The sequence below is a fragment of the Dendropsophus ebraccatus genome, chromosome 9 (genome assembly GCF_027789765.1).
Source record: "Dendropsophus ebraccatus isolate aDenEbr1 chromosome 9, aDenEbr1.pat, whole genome shotgun sequence".
In the NCBI taxonomy this organism is placed as follows: Eukaryota; Metazoa; Chordata; class Amphibia; order Anura; family Hylidae; genus Dendropsophus; species Dendropsophus ebraccatus.
Window position 1 is genome coordinate 29564988 of NC_091462.1, and position 17953 is coordinate 29582940.

Genomic DNA, 17953 nt, shown 5'->3' on the forward strand with positions numbered 1-17953 from the left:
CGTAGCGGTGGTGCAAGTCACTGTAGCGTGGTTTTATTTAAGTAAATGGGGCAGTGCTGTTGTAAAAAGAGTACAGAGATGCAAGTACGATTGCTCTTAATCAGTAAAGAGGTGGCGGGACTTAGGCTGGGTTCACACTACGTTTTTGCAATCCATTTTTTTCCATGCATTTTTTTTTTGCAAAAAACGAATGAAAAAAACAGATGCCTTTGCGTACATCCGGTTTGATCTGTTTTTTCATTGACTTCCATTATAAAAAAAAAAAAAGAAACAAAGCGGATCCGTTTTTTTTTTATGAGGTCGACTGCGTTTTTGTGTATGTTAGAAAAAAAACGATCCGCTTTGATCCGTCTCTTTTTATAATGGAAGTCAATGTAAAAACAGATCAAAATGGTTGCTCACAAAGGCATCAGTTTTTTTATATCCTTTTTTTTTTTTTGCAAAAACCGGATGAAAAAAACGTAGTGTGAACCCAGCCTTAACAATTGCTGCCACACCTTCAGACAGTTGATCGTCAGGGTTCTCAGGAGTTTGATTCCCACAATCTAATATTAATAGCCTGAATAAACCCTTTAACTTGTAAATACCCCAGTATTAAGGTATTGGGCTCTGTAATAAATAATTTAAATGTTCGTGTTCTTGCAGGAATCAGGTGCAATGACCTTATCAGACCTAAGTTTTCACATAGTCCATGGTCAAAATAAAATTAAAAATTTAATTTAGTGGGTGACACATAATACATTGCACAATGTAGAGTGCAGAAGCCCAGTAGTCACCATCTAGGATGGACAATAGAGTGGGGTCCCCAAAGGACGCATAGGGGTTAGAGTGCTGCTGTGCAGGAAAGAACAGTGACCAGGGATCAGAACTCCTCTTTATTCTGAAGACCTGTGGGGGTTCAGAGATTATAAAGTGATAGCAAATTTTATAAATATATAGTGATGAGCGAGGGATTTGAACGCCTATCGAATATTTATCGAATATTCGCGGGATATTCGTACGAATATTGAATATTCGAATATCTCACTATTCCATCGAATATCTATTCGATCGAACAGTATTCGCTCATCACTATAAATATGTCATCACTTTATTTCAGTCTTCTCTGAAGCTGGGTTCACACTACATTTTTGCAATCCGTAATTTTCAAAAAACGGATGAAAAACAGATGGAAAAAATGGATGGAAGTGTGTGCATCTGTTTTTCCATTGAATTCCATTATTAAAAAAAACTTATCAAAACGGATCCGTTTTTTAACAGACACAAAAATGAGGTTGATTATGTTTTTGTATACGTAAAAAAAAAAACAGTCCGTTTTGATCCTTTTTTTAATAAAGAAATTTAATGCAAAAACAGATCAAAACGGATGCACACACATGCATCCATTTTTTGCAAAAAAAAAACTATTGCAAAAACGTAGTGTGAACCTAGCCTAATCTGGGGCTCTCTGGCTTACCAGATATAATGGGAATTGTAGTGGTGCAACAGCCTGAGACTCAGGCCCCATTCAGACGTTCAGTAATTTTTCTGGACCGCAAAACCCCCCGCTATTTTTACTCTATGGTCTGTATAAATTCATCCGTAACGTCCGTAAAAAATAAGCATCCCAAACACTTCTATTGGTAATCCAAACCGCGATCACAATCCGCACTAGGACATGTCCTTTTTTTATGGAACGGATTATGGATCAAAATTAAAACGGACTGTGTGTATAGCCCAATATAAATCAATGTTCTCTAAGTTGAACCGTGATCCGCAATTACCGACAACTTCACTGAACGTGTTAATTAGGCTTTCCAGGTTGGGGATACTGCTTTAGAAGATAAAAAAAAATCCCTGTATGACCTTTTGCTCTGTAGTGTCTGAAAGAAACCTGTTTTCTTTAACAATATAATAACTGATAAGGGGTCAGTGACCTCATACGTGTGCAGTATGGTCATATTCAGTAACTGTGCACAACGTATACTGGAACAGTGATACAGAAAAGAAAAGCACCGGAGAAGATTCAGTGTGCCACCATATGCTGCTCCCTCCATCAGGTGGCATATGTCTGTATACAATATACTCCCAATTCCTCAGGCTAAACTCTCCTATAATGGGACCCAACTAAAATATAACTTTTAATCTTACTTATCTGTGTATCAAGTGGTAGAAAGAAAATGTTAAAAACACAAACTACCACCTGATACACAGATTTTATTATTTTATATTGTATTTGTAACCCCCGGCCGCGGCTGGAGGGTTGAGTATTTTATGTCTGTATATATATTCTGTTGGATTGTATAATGTTATGCTGTGTTTACACGGAACGATTATCGTGCGAATTTGCGCGATAATGATCGAATTCGAACGACAATCGTACGTGTAAACGCAGCGAACGATTAAACGACGAGCGAGAAATCATTCATTTTCATCTTTGAACATGTTCTCAAATCGTCGTTGATCGTTTGGAAAAAATTCGCAGTTCGTTCCGTGTGAAGAGTCGTTCGCCGATTTAACCAATGTGTGAGATAGGCTTAAGCGGTCGCAAAACGATCGCAAAAGAATTTTCCGTACGATATATCGTTCCGTCTAAATGCTGATTGTTATGAAAAAAAAAACGTTACTCCGACATCGTTAATCGTACGATCGGGGCAATTATCGTTTCGTGTAAACGCAGTAGAAGTTGAAGGCTTAAAAGTAAACTGGCAGCGCTGTATCTTTTAGGGATGGTCCGAACCCTCCGAGGTTGGGGTTCGTATGAACCCGAACACTCGGCATCAGATTCCCGCTTTCTGCCCGCTCCGTGGAGCGGGCGGATACAGCGGGAGGACCGCCTGGAAAACTGGGATACAGCCTATGGCTATGGCTGTATCCCAGTTTTCTAGGCGGTCCTCCCGCTGGATCCGCCCGCTGCACGGAGCAGGCAGACAGCAGGAATCATTACCGAGAGTTTGGGTTCGTACGAACCCGAACCCAACTCGGTTCGGACCATCCCTAGTATCTTGCCCAGAGCTACAGACATGGGCAGATGTAGGGTTAACATTTGTTTTGTATCAGTCACGTGTAAGGAAGTAAAGATTTGGTCACATGACACTTTCTCAGACTCTTCAATGCTCAACCTCTCTCTGGGTGAAAACTAATCCTTGCGAAAAGCAGCCCTTTTCCCCATGGGTGGAATTTTCTAGGTTAGTTCTGGCTTGTAGTGATAGCATCTCTACACTGTCTCCTCTACTTTTAGCGCTTCGGCTGGGTTCACACTGCGTTTTTGCAATCCGTTCAACATATCAGTTTTTAATTGGTTACTTTTAATGGACAGAAAAACGTAGTCAACCCTATTTTTCTGTAGGTTAAAAAAACGCATCAGTTTCGATCCATCTTTCTTTTATAATGGATTTCAATGGAAAAATGGATCCAAATGGATGACAAACAATTTTTTGCATTCGTTTTTTTTCCATAAAACGTAGTCAACCCTATTTTTTTGTATGTTAAAAAAATGCATCAGTTTCGATCCGTCTTTCTTTTATAATGGACGTCAATAGAAAAATGGATCCAAACGGAAGATAAACAGTAAGGCTATGTTTCCATCCAATATTTTTGCTCAGTATTTTGGCCAGTATTTTGCAACCAAAACCAAGAGTGGATTGAAAACACAGAAAAGCTATGTTTACACACTGTTGGCATTTAATGGCAAATAATTTCTGTTATTGTCACGGAACGGTCAGTGTCAGAAAAGATAATCCCGGCTGGTACTGCAGTACCGGCCGGATGATCTTTACCGCTGCTGAATTCGGATGCAGGCGCATCCGTGCGTGTGCGCATCCAAATTCCCTGCTGTTCACAATTGTCCATAGTGTGCACTGACAGGGTTTTCTGCGGCCGCTATTCAGTGAATAGCGGCTGCAGAAAACTGACATGTCAGCATAATATACACTTTGGCCGGGATGCCCTCAGCCGCAGCACTACGTAAGTACCATAGTAATCACTGCCGTGATCAACAATGGCCGTGATCACTATGGTACTTACATAGTGTGAACATAGCCTAATACTGCATTCACACGTCCGTACATTTTGTGGACCTACAGACTGCCTGTCCTGTATTGTTTTCCCGCCCAGCATGATGCATTAACATCATCATAAATCTATTGTCCTCGTTCAATGGTGTACTTACAGTACTGAGAGTCTGTCCATAACTTAATACATGCTGGTTGTATAGAGTTAAGATATGAGACAGGACTTGTATTCTCTCTTTTTCAATGTCTTGAATTTTCTATAATTTAAAATGAAAAGGAAATTAAAGAACATAATATATCCCAATGGATCATAGCCGCAAATATAATCACAAAACAATGCAATAGCAAACAAAGGTAGGTTTACACTTAGGCCATGTTGGCACACATTTTTTTTTCTTTTTTAGTAAAACAACAGCCGTTATTTTTAGTCCTCAATGTTTATTTATTGCACACTACGTATATTTCAGTCAGTATTGTGGTCCTCATATTGCAACTAAAACCAGGAGTGGATTAAAAACACAGAAAGGATCTGTCCACACAATGTTAAAATTGAGTGGATGGCCGCCATATAACAGTAAATAACGGCCATTATTTCAATATAACAGCTGTTGTTTTAAAATAACAGCAAATATTTGCCATTAAATGGCGGCCATCCACTCAATTTCAACATTGTGTGACCAGATCCTTTCTGTGTTTTCACTCCACTCCTGGTTTTGGTTGCAATATGAGGACCACAATACTGACTGAAATATACGTAGTGTGAACCCAGCCTAAAGTGTATGGAAACAATGGACATAAGTTCACACAATGCATAGAATAATGGCTGTTGCGCTCAGTGGCTATCAAATTAGTGTTCAGGACATATTAATGTTCATGCTGTTATTTAGTGAACAATGGACGTTATTTTAAGTGGTTCACACAGAGATTTTTTTTTTTTTTCTGGGGACGTCCTTTTACTACTGTCTGTTCAACAAAATTCAAAGGACCTTCAAAAGTAGACACACCCAAAAGGATGTTGAAGGCGGCCATCATATTACGTAAACTTAAATAATGTACCAACGGTACCAAAGTATGTTGAATAACGGCCGCTGACAGTCATTAATGATAAGGACACAGCACCGGTGTAGTTCAGTCCTTCCTCTGAAGTGAATGGAGCTTAAAGGGGTACTCCAGCGAAAAGCTTTTTTCCAGTAATTGAAACACATTTCAAAGTTATATAACTTTGTAATATGCTTTAATCACCTATCTGTCCTCTTTCCCTATCTCCCCCCCCCCCCTCAATCCCCCACCAGGAAGTGAAGTAAACTCATTCTTACCTCATGACTGTTGACCCCAGGCTGTTCTGCTGCAGCCATTTTGTGACAATGACATGATCAAGAGTGAGGCGGGTCTAAAACCTGTTAGGCCAGCCTCCCTTTGTCAGATGACTCAGGTTGCTCAGCTCTGATTGGCTGAACAAGATGTAAGCCATCTAACAGTTTTACAGAATCAGTTAGACATTACAGGAGACAAAGTGCATCATGGGAAAACCTAAACCAGGAAGTTGACCCCCACTGATCCCAAAGTACAATGAACAGGCCTATTGATTGAATAGTGATCTGTGCCGTAATGGTGGGTCAGTACTAGGGCCTGCCCTTTTTTTTTTTTGCCTTTTTTCTGTAATACGTATGGACAGACAGAACTACGGATGTGCGAACGACACCTTACAGGACACAAAAAAAATCTAAACAGTTCTAAATATAACTTTGAATATATTGATAAAAATAAGATTTTCCTTATTATTTCCTTATTTTATTGGATTTTTTTTTTATATAAAATACTGTAACCTATAGGAAAAAATACTGTACAGTAAGTAATTTCATATGAATGATGGTTTGTATTGTGCTTGTAACACAATGGGTGCAGTACGTAGGGCCAACACTTGCCTTATAACAATTCTCCAGAACACTTTCCCATTTCAGTCTCGCTGACTGGCCGGAGAGATTCTCCAGGTAATATTCTTCATCTGTTTTCGTTAAGACTGATGCAGACTTTTTCAGCTTGTTCAGGAGCTGTAAATGTCAGGAAAGGTTGTTTTTTCACAAAACTTACAGTTAAGCGATCTATATACTGTATTTGATTTGTTTTTGTTTTTTTAAATAGGAAGCTTTATAGGAATACGAATGCATGTTATGTATAACCTTAAATACTATAGCAGCTTGATTATTCACAATTTAGTGAGGTTATATATTGGGCATAAGGTGCCACAAAGGGGCCACTATTAACAGATTTACTTTTGGGTGCAGTGTCCCAGTACCAGCTGTTCCAGCTACCATCCATCAACATGTTGTTGTGTGGCTATTAACAACCCTTTTTTCTAACCTGTATAATGTACTGTAGGCGCACCTGTGAAACTACTATGTATATTACATTACATACGCTAAAAAAAAGTCAGGTCGTGTAATAATGTTTTCTCAGATATCCTCTTAACACAGTATGTAAATCACAGTATATCCACCTTCTGCTTTTCCTTCTCTGTCACTGATTCTTTAGAATTTTCTATTTCCACCTGATGAAACAGGGCTTCGTGCTTCTTTGTATGTTCCGATAGCTTCTTCTTTATCTGTAAAACCGTCATATACAGTATAATTATTTACCAGCAAGGCCTGGATGTATGAAGAACTATATACCCCTTCTGTCCAGAATGGATTACGTACCTTTATTTGCTGTCTCCAGTTGTTTAGCACGGTACTTGCCATCTTGTTCACTTCATTATCTAGCTTATAGGCAAGAGGAAAATTGTTATTATTGTCTTTATATATTCTGCATGATGGCTGCAATTACAGATGGGGATTGAGCTGGTGATGAGGGACAGGTATTACACCTAACCTGACAGGCTACCATTCACATCACATATAGCATATACATATGACTATTGCCAAATCTTGGTCATCTTGTGCCACTCATCCTGGGATGTTTAAAGCAAAGAGAGGGAGTAAAGAACTAACTGTACCGCCATAATACTACATTATATTTTATTACGTTTAAGAATGTGAATGGGAAAAATTGCAACCTCTTTGCCATCATCTGAATATGAAAATTTTCTTCCGTTCTGCTCAGCATGCATGTTCATATATAAGTCCAGAGGGGAGTAAGCCACTGCCAGACACAAAGAATTGGGCATGCTGAATAAAAAAGAAGAAAAAGAAATTATGCCACTTCTTTCAGGGCAGTGGTCTGGTGTAGCAGTTCATAGCCATAGATATAAGACACAACCCATGGGGAGTTCTTATGTAACTTTAAAAAAAAAACACTCACTGGTACAGAAAAAAAAGCGGGGGGATAGCAAAAAAGTATAAACACTCTTTTAAAGGAGAACTATCAGCAGGTTAGACAAATTTAACCTGCTGAAAGCTCCCTATAGTGCACAGGGCACTGAGGATGAAGGTAAATATTTTACCTTCATTCTCAGCACCATTCCAATGCTGTTTGTAGTGTAATCCTGTGTCCATTAAGGCTTTTAGGAGCACTGGGGGCAGAGCTACCACCCCCAAAGCACTGATTTTGCCCGTCCCCGGGTGGCCCACTCCACTGATAATCAATACAACGACTGGTCCGGTCGGGGGCAGATCAGCGTTCAAGAGTGGTAGCACCGTCCCCAGGGCTCCAAATGGCCTTACAAGACAAAGGATTACACCACTAAGAGCATGGGAATGGTGCCAAGGATGAAGGTAACATACATACATTCATCCTCAGTGCTCTGTGTGCACTAGGGAGCTATCAGCAGGTTACATTAGTCTAACCTGCTGATAGTTCCCTTTAAAAGAGGTATTCCGGGCTGGAGTTATTTTCAGTGTACGGCCGGGGAGGGGGTGAATATAGAAGCCGTCGGTCACTTACCTCCCCGGTTCCAGCGTTGGGCCCCGTATCGCACCGCCCCGTTCTCCCTTCCGGCTGCCGCTTCCAGGTCGGAGCTGCGGCTTGAGACATGGCGTTTCAAGGCAGCTCAGCCATTCAGCGTCCGAGGCGTGACTCCACTACGGCTGCTACTGTAAATGTCTGAGCTGCCTTGAGACATCACGTCTCAAGTCGCAGCTCAATAGTAAACGTAGGAGACAGCACTTCTTGTGAAAAAACTTGATTTTTTTATTCACATCAGACGCGACGTTTCGGCTGGTACTTCAGCCTTTCTCAAGGGTGACTACATGGTGGCCATTCAGTGCCTTATATGTGCTACACAGCAAAATCACAGCAAATTACACAGCAAGCATATCCAATCAGTAATTCATAGCATAATTAAGTGATAAACATCATATCAAGTATCAAAAACAAGTCGCAGCTCAGACCAGGAATCAGCAGACAGGCGGTAGAACGGGGTGGCGCGATCCGGGACCTGACGGGAGAACCGGGGAGGTAAGTGACCGGCGGCTTCTATATCCACCCCCTCCCCGGCCATACACTGAAAATAACCTCAGCCAGAGTACCCCTTTAAAGGGGTTATGCAGCGCTACAAAAACATGGCCACTTTACTTCTACTGTTGTCCCCAGCTTGGGTGGGGTTTTGAAACTCAGTTCCATTGAAGTAAATGAAGCTTAATTGCAAACCGCACCTGACCTGGAGACAACAGTAGGGGGAAAAGTGGCCATGTTTTTGTAGCACTGGATAACCCCTTTAATCAAGGTTTCTGAGTTGATTAAATTAGATAAAAAACTCATCTATTTTTTTTTTTATTGACCACAGTTCCTCTTCAGCTACACTTGGCAAATAAAGAAGCTGCCGTCATTCACGAAGCCATCATTCCCATTAGCATCATTACCCATACACTATGCTAAATATCAATACAAAACTCTATTCCTACAACTATAACGGCCCAATGCGGATTGTTTATATCCACAATTTCCTAATTACATTGGCCACCAATAATTTTCACTAATGATCGGTGTCGGGGAGCATTGAGGTTTGCATCTTGATCACATCAGAGTTCAGAAGACGATAATAAACGTGAACGACTAAACTAATGACAAGTAATAAAAACATCGCTGTGACATTTACTATAATACCAAGGAGAACGATTTTAAAGAATTACATCCTGACCGCCGTAAGCAAAGCCAGTAAACAAATACACGATTCACAGCTATAAATACAGGCTACTGTTTACCTTTTTCCTCTTCTTGTCGTGCTCGTCCAGGGCTTGATTTGTTGGTTTTATGGCTTCTTGTACGATTGCTGTGCCAAGTTTTCTAACCAATGCAGAGAAGGCAGATTAGGTTATGAGGCTGTTAAACTGGATAAATGGCCCAGCAGAATTTATTATGCTTTTTGCTTGTACAGTAACAATAAACTCTTTCTAACCTCCACAGTTGTAATCTGTATATAGTGCTGAAAACTGAAGCTTCCATCATGTTCTATACTTTAGTCACACCCAGAGCTTCCATCAAAGGGCTGCTGGCTTCCTGTTAGCTCTTAGGATCTCATATTTCAAATTAGCAAATCTCCCAATCATTTGATTTCTAAAGGCAATTTAACACTGGCCATGTAAAAGAGCCAGCGATCAGTCGATGAATTAAAGTGTGTTTGTTGGCTGAAGGCTGTTACCAGTGGAGTAGCTACAATGATGGCAGACCACGCAGCTGCTACAGGGCCAGCGCAGTAAGGGGGCCCGGTCCACGGCAAAGCATGGTTTGCCATCATATTACGCCACTCTTAGAGCCCCCAAATCAGTGCAGCAACTAACCCTCCAGCTGTCCAGGGGGAAGAAGAGAGGGGCGGGGGTGCTGTCAGTGCCGTGCCATCCCTGAAATTCATACTCACCTGGCTGGAACAGCTTTTCTGCACTCTCTTAGCCTTCTCGTCACTCTATGACGTCGGACCTGTCAGAGCGATGGAACGCTGCACTGGGCCAAGTGAGGAGTGAGTATGGGGTACAAAGGGGGAACCACACCAGATTCATGGGGCCCCATACAGTTTTTTGCTATGGGGTCAGCCGCAAGGTGTCTCTCCTATCTGATGCTTGTCTTCCCCATACACAGGACTGTTTGTCACAGCCACGCGCTCCTGTGTTCTCTATGGGGAGGGGAGGGGTAAGCCGCAGCCAGAGAGCTCTGACTGCAGCTTATCTCTCCCAGAACAAAGGGTTGGGAATTGATTTTCCATCACACCTGACCCGTATCTCCACTCACATCATCGGTTGGTAGTTGGTCAGGAGAGTCCCATGCATCTTATACCAACAGCCGAGAAAAGTATAAGATATATGGAGACCTTTACCCTGAATCAGGAGACTCTTATTTCAATCTACTGCTCCAGCGCTGAGTTTTAAGCAAATTTTTAGATAAAGACCACAGTGTGTTCCTATGGCTTAGCACTCCTTTTTACCTCTTGGTCCTGTAACATTTCAAGTAAAATGTGTTTTGCTGATAACTCTGGCAAGTATTGTAACAGCTGTTAGCTGTCTATCTACAAAATGCATTTTTAATGCAACACTGCATGTAAATGCACCCTCAAAAACTATGATCTATCAAAGTCTGATCTTTGCAACGCATGTATCATGGCACAAACAAAGGAGATTGCTGAGGGACTCAGTCATTAAAGGGGTAATCCAGCGCTACAAAAACATGGCCACTTTTCCCCCCACTCTTGTCTCCAGTTTGGGTGGAGTTTGAAACTCAGTCCCATTGAAGTAAATGGAGCTTAATTGCAAACCGCACCTGAACTGGAGATAAGAGTGAGGGAAATGTGACAATGTTTTTGTAGCGCTGGATAACTCCTGTAATGCTCATAATGGTGGAAAAGGTTACAAAGCTACTTCTAAAGAGTTTGGACTCCACCAGTCCACAGCCAATAAAAATGTTGTGGAAGGAACTGAAGTGCGGTACATGACGATGTGCAGGCAAAATCTTTAAATTGCACTTACCTGTGGACTTCAGCTTTGGCCTTCATTTCTTCAGAAGCACAGACCCAGGCAGTGTTAATGCAACTAGATATATGAAAGAAGAATATATAAGCCACAGAATACAAATCTAGTCCACATAATAATGATACTCTGCTGTCTCCCCGTGCAGATCTGTGTGTCACAATGTTACTGTCAGTAAAGGGATGAAGTGGTTATAGAAAGTTATATAGATTTGTAAGTTACTTTTATTTAAAAATCTTCAGTCTACCAGTACTTATCAGCTGCTGTATGTCCTGCAGGAAGTGGCACTCTAACACAGTGCTCTCTGCTTCCACCTCTGTCCATGTCACGAAATGTCCAGATCAGTAGCAAGTCCCCATAGAAAACCTCTTCTGCTCGGACAGAGGGGGCAACAGAGAGCACTGTGTCAGAAGGGAAAGAATACACCACTTCCTGCAGGATATACAGCAGCTGATAAGTATGGGAAGACTTGAGATAGAAGTAAATTACAAATCTATATAACTTTCTGAAACCAGTTGATTTGAAAGAAAAAAAGATTTTCACCGGAGTATCCCTTTAAGTGGCAGCTCTCTAGTTAGCAGGTTGCCTTTGCCTTAGGTGTCAGTGGAGGAGATGCTGCACAATTTTATTTCTTGTACTGTAATTAAGAGTCAAAGAGGAGTCGTCAAAGTGGCCTCCGTTTCCAGTCTTTGCCGTTGGTACAAACGCAAGTGGAGGACGCCCGTCACTGAATATTCATGGAGAAGAGGGGGGAGGATGGCATATGGCACGATCGCTTCTCCATGACTCCTCTTTGACTCTTGATTACAGTGCAAGAAATGAAATTGTGCAGCATCTCCTCCACTGACACCTAAGGCAAAGGTAACCTGCTAAGTAGTGAGCTGCTGCCTAATGTACACTGTCAGCACCTCAGATTAGGTCCGGATGCTGACACATGCCCTTTAAGGCTTATTTTTAGTTTTTTACTTAAAGGGTTGATCATCATTTCTTCTGAATTAATATTCAAGACATAAAGGAATGGTTGATGATTTGAAAAATTGTTCCTGCAGTCACCTTAAAACTACCGCTACTGTCACTCATGGAGGAATGTGCCGCTCTATGCAAAGAGTATCACGCAGGAGTAAGAAGGATGTTCTGCTATGGTTGGAGAAAGGGTGAACTTGATTCTGCTTTGACAATAAGGCTGCATTCACATGTTCATTGTTATTCCTGGTCTATGATTGTGGTACGCTAGCTACCTCCGTGATCCGTGCAAAACAGTCCGTTTTGTCATCCGTTTTACATTCGTGTCCGTTTTTTTCACAGATCTGTTTTAAAAGCATTTTAAATTACATTGATTACATCACATCCGTGTTTTTCACGGACAAACACGGATGTCACATCTGTGTACATCCGCGAAAAACACGGATCTTGTTGATTTCTCATTGTGGAATCATTTCCGTGCTTCTGTTCCAAGTTATGACATGTCCTATTTGTAAACGGAATAGATTGGAGATTCGAAAACACTGAACATGTAAATAACCCGATACAAAGTAAGGCTATGTTCACACTACGTAAGAGACTGGTGGTTCCGTGATCCCGGCCGGATCACGGAATGGCTGGTCTCAGGCCGGATAATCTCGGTCGGTACTTGAGTACCGGCCGGATCATCTTTCCGGCCGCAGAGCTCTGATGCAGGCGCATCAGTGTGCACCCGCATCAGAGATTCCCATAGCCCACAGTGAAACAAGCGTCCGGAGCCGCTTGCTTCACTGTGTGAACTGACAGTTATTTGCGGCCCCCTATGGGATCCCGGCCGGAGCGTATGCTATGTGTATATGGTCCGGCCGGGATCCCATTGAAAATAAGGCATTGTTCCACCGCGCCAAAAGTACGGCCAATGTTGCCATCGGCAACAATGGCCGTACTTTTACGTAGTGTGAACATAGCCTAATGGGCTATAAATTTGTCCCTGTGCACGGATCCGTGCAGCCTAAGAAAGAACGCAGCCTAAGAAAGGCACGGTGTAGGAAGAAGGACTATGCAAGTGACATGTCAACATGGTCAGTGGCACACACAAGGGGGTAGAAAGCTTTTAGGGACTGTCCTCAAGATCTGAGATAAAGAAGAGGAAGGGGAAGAAGAAGAAGAAGAAGAAGAAGTTTCATTAACTGCAGAGAGTGGGACTGTAGTACCAGACATTGACCACACAAGAACTGTATAATTTATACTGTACTGGGTTCAGAAGTGGCACGTGCACATTATAAAATGTAACCCAGTAACACATGTGCGCAGTAATGATCCCATGCCTTATAGATGATATACACCATAATCTGGAAGTAGCAGAATGTTGTCCTCTTTTGCAGAGCCTCTGCTGTTCCACTATGGCAATGCCTGCCAATTTGCTGACGTGTTAATGATAAGGATGGTGCAGCTGTTGCCGTCTCATTGAAAGAAGAAGCTGATTAATATTATTATTATATAATGTAATTTATAGGCATATGAGTTTGTAATGCAGAAAACCAATTCACTGCACAAGAGCTAACAATACATTTATCACCTCCATAAACGAGACTACACTGAATGCTGATACTATATAGGAGAAAATGTACAATGCTCCTACACATTCAGGTTATGTGGTGCAGTTCTAAAGCCAAAACCAGGTGCGGATCATATTGGGAAAGTATTAGGCTATGTTCACACAACGTCACGGAAGGGCCGGTGTCTGCCCGGATCATCCCGGCCGGTGACACTTGCTTTATTGTGTGAACTGACAGGGTTTTCTATGGCTGCAATTCATTGAATTGCGGCAGCAGAAAACTGACATGTCAGTTATTTGCGGCCCCGCACGGGATCCCAGCCGGAGCGTGTATGATGTGTGTACGCTCCGGCCGGGATCCCATTGAAAATAAGGCATTGTTCCACCTTGCTAAAAGTACGTCCGTTGTTGCCGACGGCAACAACAGCTGTACTTTTATGTAGTGTGAACATAGCCTTAGACCGCTTGCTTTTTCCCCCCCAGAAACAGTGCCACTCGTGTTTGTGGGCTGTGTCTGGTATTGCAGCTGACCCAATTATTGCCTCCATTAAAGTAATAGTGTCACCCTCTTTCCACATAAGGAGTTCTCAGCACCATTGTTAAGCTTATATTATGGACATTTCATATCTTACCATATAAAGGATATCTTGGGGGGGTCTTTCCCCTCACAAATGCATGTTATTATTGGTGGACAGTGCCGTGTGGGCGGGGCTTCATGGCCGTCGTCTCTAATATCCCCTCCTACATCAATGTCAGAGGCCCTATTCCACCATGACGTCATTGCCACTTAGGCTCATCATCATTGGCATAGGCCCCGCCCCCTCTTTCCTGACCCTGGGCTGAGGGGGGTGGGGCCTAGGCCTTTAGGTCAGCCGCTTCTGATAATGCTGCGGAAGGGTGGAGCTTAGTTGCCAATGATGTCACGGAAGGGTCGGGGCCCTATGGTGCCAATGTAGGCGGGGATATGGGGGCACAGCGGTTGTGAAGCCCCACCCATTCGGTACTGTCCACAAACAATGACATGCATTTTTGAGGGGAGAGACAACCTTTATACGGTAAGATATGAAATGTCCACAGTATAAACTTAAGGATGGTGCTGAGAACTCGTTATATTTAATGTCAAATAACGTTCATTATTTCAAAACATTTAAAACGTTTTGAAAAAACAGCCGTTATTTGCCATTAAAGGACGGCCAGTCACTCAATTTCAACATTGTGTGAACATAGCCTTTCAGTGTTTTCAATCCACTCCTGGTTTTGGTCGCAAAATACTGACCAAAATACTGAGCAAAAATACTGTGTGTGAACTAAGCCTAAAGTTTCTTTCCTAGCTGACAGTTTCCTCTGAACATTGAAGCTTTCATTTCTATTATATCACACTAGCACTGTATAATGTTACAGATTATTCCGTGTGAACTCTAGGCTCCGGGGTCACTAATCTTATCTGAAATCTAATCTGTAGCTGAGGAATGAGGGTGTTATATGGCTGACCTGTGAGATGCCCGATAATCCGAATTATGTTCCTTATTCCACAAAGGGAGAAAAAAAAGGTCACAATCAAAGAGTATAAGACCTACAGTATGCTACAGATACAGAATGATCAATCTATTCGATCTGTAGGAACCTAAAGGGGTTTTTCTATAGACATTTAAAGCATATACACTGGATGGGCCATAAGTGTGAGCAGTGGTAATCGGACTGCCAGGTCTTTTATAGATACTGACAACAGGGTTACTGACAGACTTTAAAGAGTATCTGTTATAAAAAAAAAAATTCAACAAAAAATACAGAAAAACAACATTTTTACCAAAATTGGTCTTTGTCAAGCATCTGCATAAAGAAAATACGAGAATTCAAGCATTTTAGTACTCGCTCGTATCTACTTCTGTGCAGGCAAAAGGACGCTGGTTGACCTCAGGGAGATCAACCAAAACACCGCAGAGACACCATCACGTGTCTCAACGTCAGTGTATTCTAGTACATTGCCCCCTGGGAAATCAAATATGCTGCAGAGACACCATCACATGTCTCGACGTCAGTGAACTAGCCAGACCTTCCCTCCGGGAAGGATTAACCAAGCCAAAGGCGTTCTCCAGTCAAGGAAACCACCTCAGCAAGGTATCCATCCACAGACAGCTGTTTCGGGGTTTTTGCCCCTCATCAGTGTGGAGTAGGTTTCTGGCTAGTGGGAGCAATGACTAGTAAGTGCATGCAAAAGGACGCTGGTTGACCTCAGGGAGATCAACCAAAACACCGCAGAGACACCATCATGTGTCTCAACGTCAGTGTATTCTAGTACATTGCCCCCTGGGAAATCAAATATGCAAAAGAACACTGCAGAGACACCATCACATGTCTCAACGTCAGTGAACTAGCCAGACCTTCCCTCCGGGAAGGAACAACCAAGCCAAAGGCGTTCTCCAGTCAAGGAAACCACCTCAGCAAGGTATCCATCCACAGACAGCTGTTTCGGGTTTTTTGCCCCTCATCAGTGTGGAGTAGGTTTCTGGCTAGTGGGAGCAATGACTAGTAAGTGCATGCAAAAGGACGCTGGTTGACCTCAGGGAGATCAACCAAAACACCGCAGAGACACCATCACGTGTCTCAACGTCAGTGTATTCTAGTACAGTGCCCCCTGGGAAATCAAATATGCAATGTTTATTGCAATATGCATATTTGATTTCCCAGGGGGCAATGTACTAGAAGAGGGGGCTCTTCATGGGGGGGGGGGGGTGCTACAGAGGGGGGCTCTTCATGGGGGGTGCTACAGAGGGGGACTCTTCATGAGGGATGCTACAGAGGGGGCTAGTCATGGGGAAGCTACAGAGGGGGCTATTCATGGGGATGCTACAGAGAGGGCTAGTCATGGGGAAGCTATAGAGGGGGCTATTCATAGGGGTGCTACAGAGGGGGGCTATTCATGGGGGTGCTACAGAGGGGGCTATTCATGGGGCATACTACACAAAGGGCTATTGTATATAGAAGGATTCTACACACAGGGTATTGTATATGGGGGATAATAAACATGGCCACAGAAAAGCCCTGCATTTATAGTTCACATAGCCTGAGGACATGTTTTATAGCCCGTTGGTTGGGGCGTGGTTAGTAAGGTAGGGGCAGGGCTTAAGGGTGTGTGGTTAACAGGGGCCCACAATTTCTGAACTGCCAGGGGCCCATGGTACCCTTAATCCACCCCTGCTGAGAAGTCATATTTTGCAGCACTCGGTGGCCTTCAGGGTGCTGAATATATCCCTTTAACTGCAAGTGCTCCTGATGAGCACTTGCAGTTAAAGGTTATGACTACACATGATGGGTTTGTGGTCAGTCGGGAGGGGCCCAATCAAAAGTTTGCTATGGGGCCCAGGCATTTCTAGTCACGCCCCTGCTTCTGTGCACTTATGTGCTTGACACTATGGGGGGAAATTTATCAAACATGGCGTAAAGTGAAACTGGCTCAGTTGCCCCTAGCAACCAATCAGATTCCACCTTTCATTTTGCAAACAGTCTGTGAGGAATGAAAAGTGGAATCTGATTGGTTGCTAGGGGCAACTGAGCCAGTTTCACATTACACCATGATTGATAAATCTCCCCCTGACTTTTCAGGGTACAGTGCCTTTTTGGGTGCTCTTCTTAATGGTCTAAGGAGAAGATGCCTGTCCGGCTGGGGCCCAGAGACACAGGACAAGTGAAGCCCTGACACTGGCACCCGCCCCGCAGTCCCTTCCTCTTGCGTTATCGGCTCCTTAGCAGGCCTGCCCCAACCAGAAGACTGATCAAAGTACTAATATAAGTGCAACACTTAGACAAGGACAAAAAGAAAAAAAAAACACAATGGGGGAGATTTATCAAATATGGTGTAAGGTAGAATTGGCTTAGTTGCCCCTAGCAACCAATCAGATTCCACCTTTCATTTTCCAAAGGATCTGTGAGGAATGAAAAGTGGAATCTGATTGGTTTCTAGGGGCAACTGAGCCAGTTCTGCTTTAGGCTGAGTTCACACAGAGTAAAACTGGCAGAATTGCGTAGCGGAAAATTCCGACAGCCTTCGTGTCATACTGGCAGTCTATGGGAGGCTTGCACGCCCGGATGAATTGACATTGAATTCTGCCAGTTTTACTCTGTGTGAACTGGCCCTTACACCATATTTAATATATGTCCCCCAATAAGCTCAGGATCCACAGGCCAGGTCAGAATCTATCGGTAGTTGCAGTACAAAATCGTAAGTCAGAGGGATAGTCTAAAAGTGAAGCCAAAATCTAAAAACCAGGGAAAACTAATCAGGATACAACGCTAGCTTAGTCACACTAAAGAGGCTCTATCGCAGGCAAAGGGCATGATGGGAGCAGTAGTGTTATAGAGGCAGGAGTCCTAGCCCCAGAATGTGATTAGGGCGGAGACCCCAGCCGCCAAGCACATCACGGAGCTGACTGGTGATGAAGCCTGCCAGTCAGCACAAATATAATACATAACACTTGAACCACTCAGCCAGAGGTGGTGAGGTCCTCAGGGACGCTGGCTGGTGCGCCCCTAACAACTGGCCCAGCCAGTCTTCA

The 17953-nt window shown here is 43.0% G+C and overlaps 1 protein-coding gene across 2 annotated transcripts in view; it reads right to left on the reverse strand.

Moving 5' to 3' along the window:
* Positions 1-17953, reverse strand: part of NOSTRIN (nitric oxide synthase trafficking) — a 52644-nt gene that overhangs the window by 19278 nt on the left and 15413 nt on the right. For both annotated transcript variants that reach the window (XM_069982863.1, XM_069982862.1), the window contains 6 exons: positions 10883-10945; positions 9131-9212; positions 6689-6751; positions 6490-6594; positions 5918-6043; positions 4151-4249 (listed from right to left, as the gene is read on the reverse strand). In XM_069982863.1, coding sequence (XP_069838964.1) covers positions 4151-4249; positions 5918-6043; positions 6490-6594; positions 6689-6751; positions 9131-9212; positions 10883-10945 — 538 coding nt within the window. The remainder of the gene's footprint in view (positions 1-4150; positions 4250-5917; positions 6044-6489; positions 6595-6688; positions 6752-9130; positions 9213-10882; positions 10946-17953) is intronic.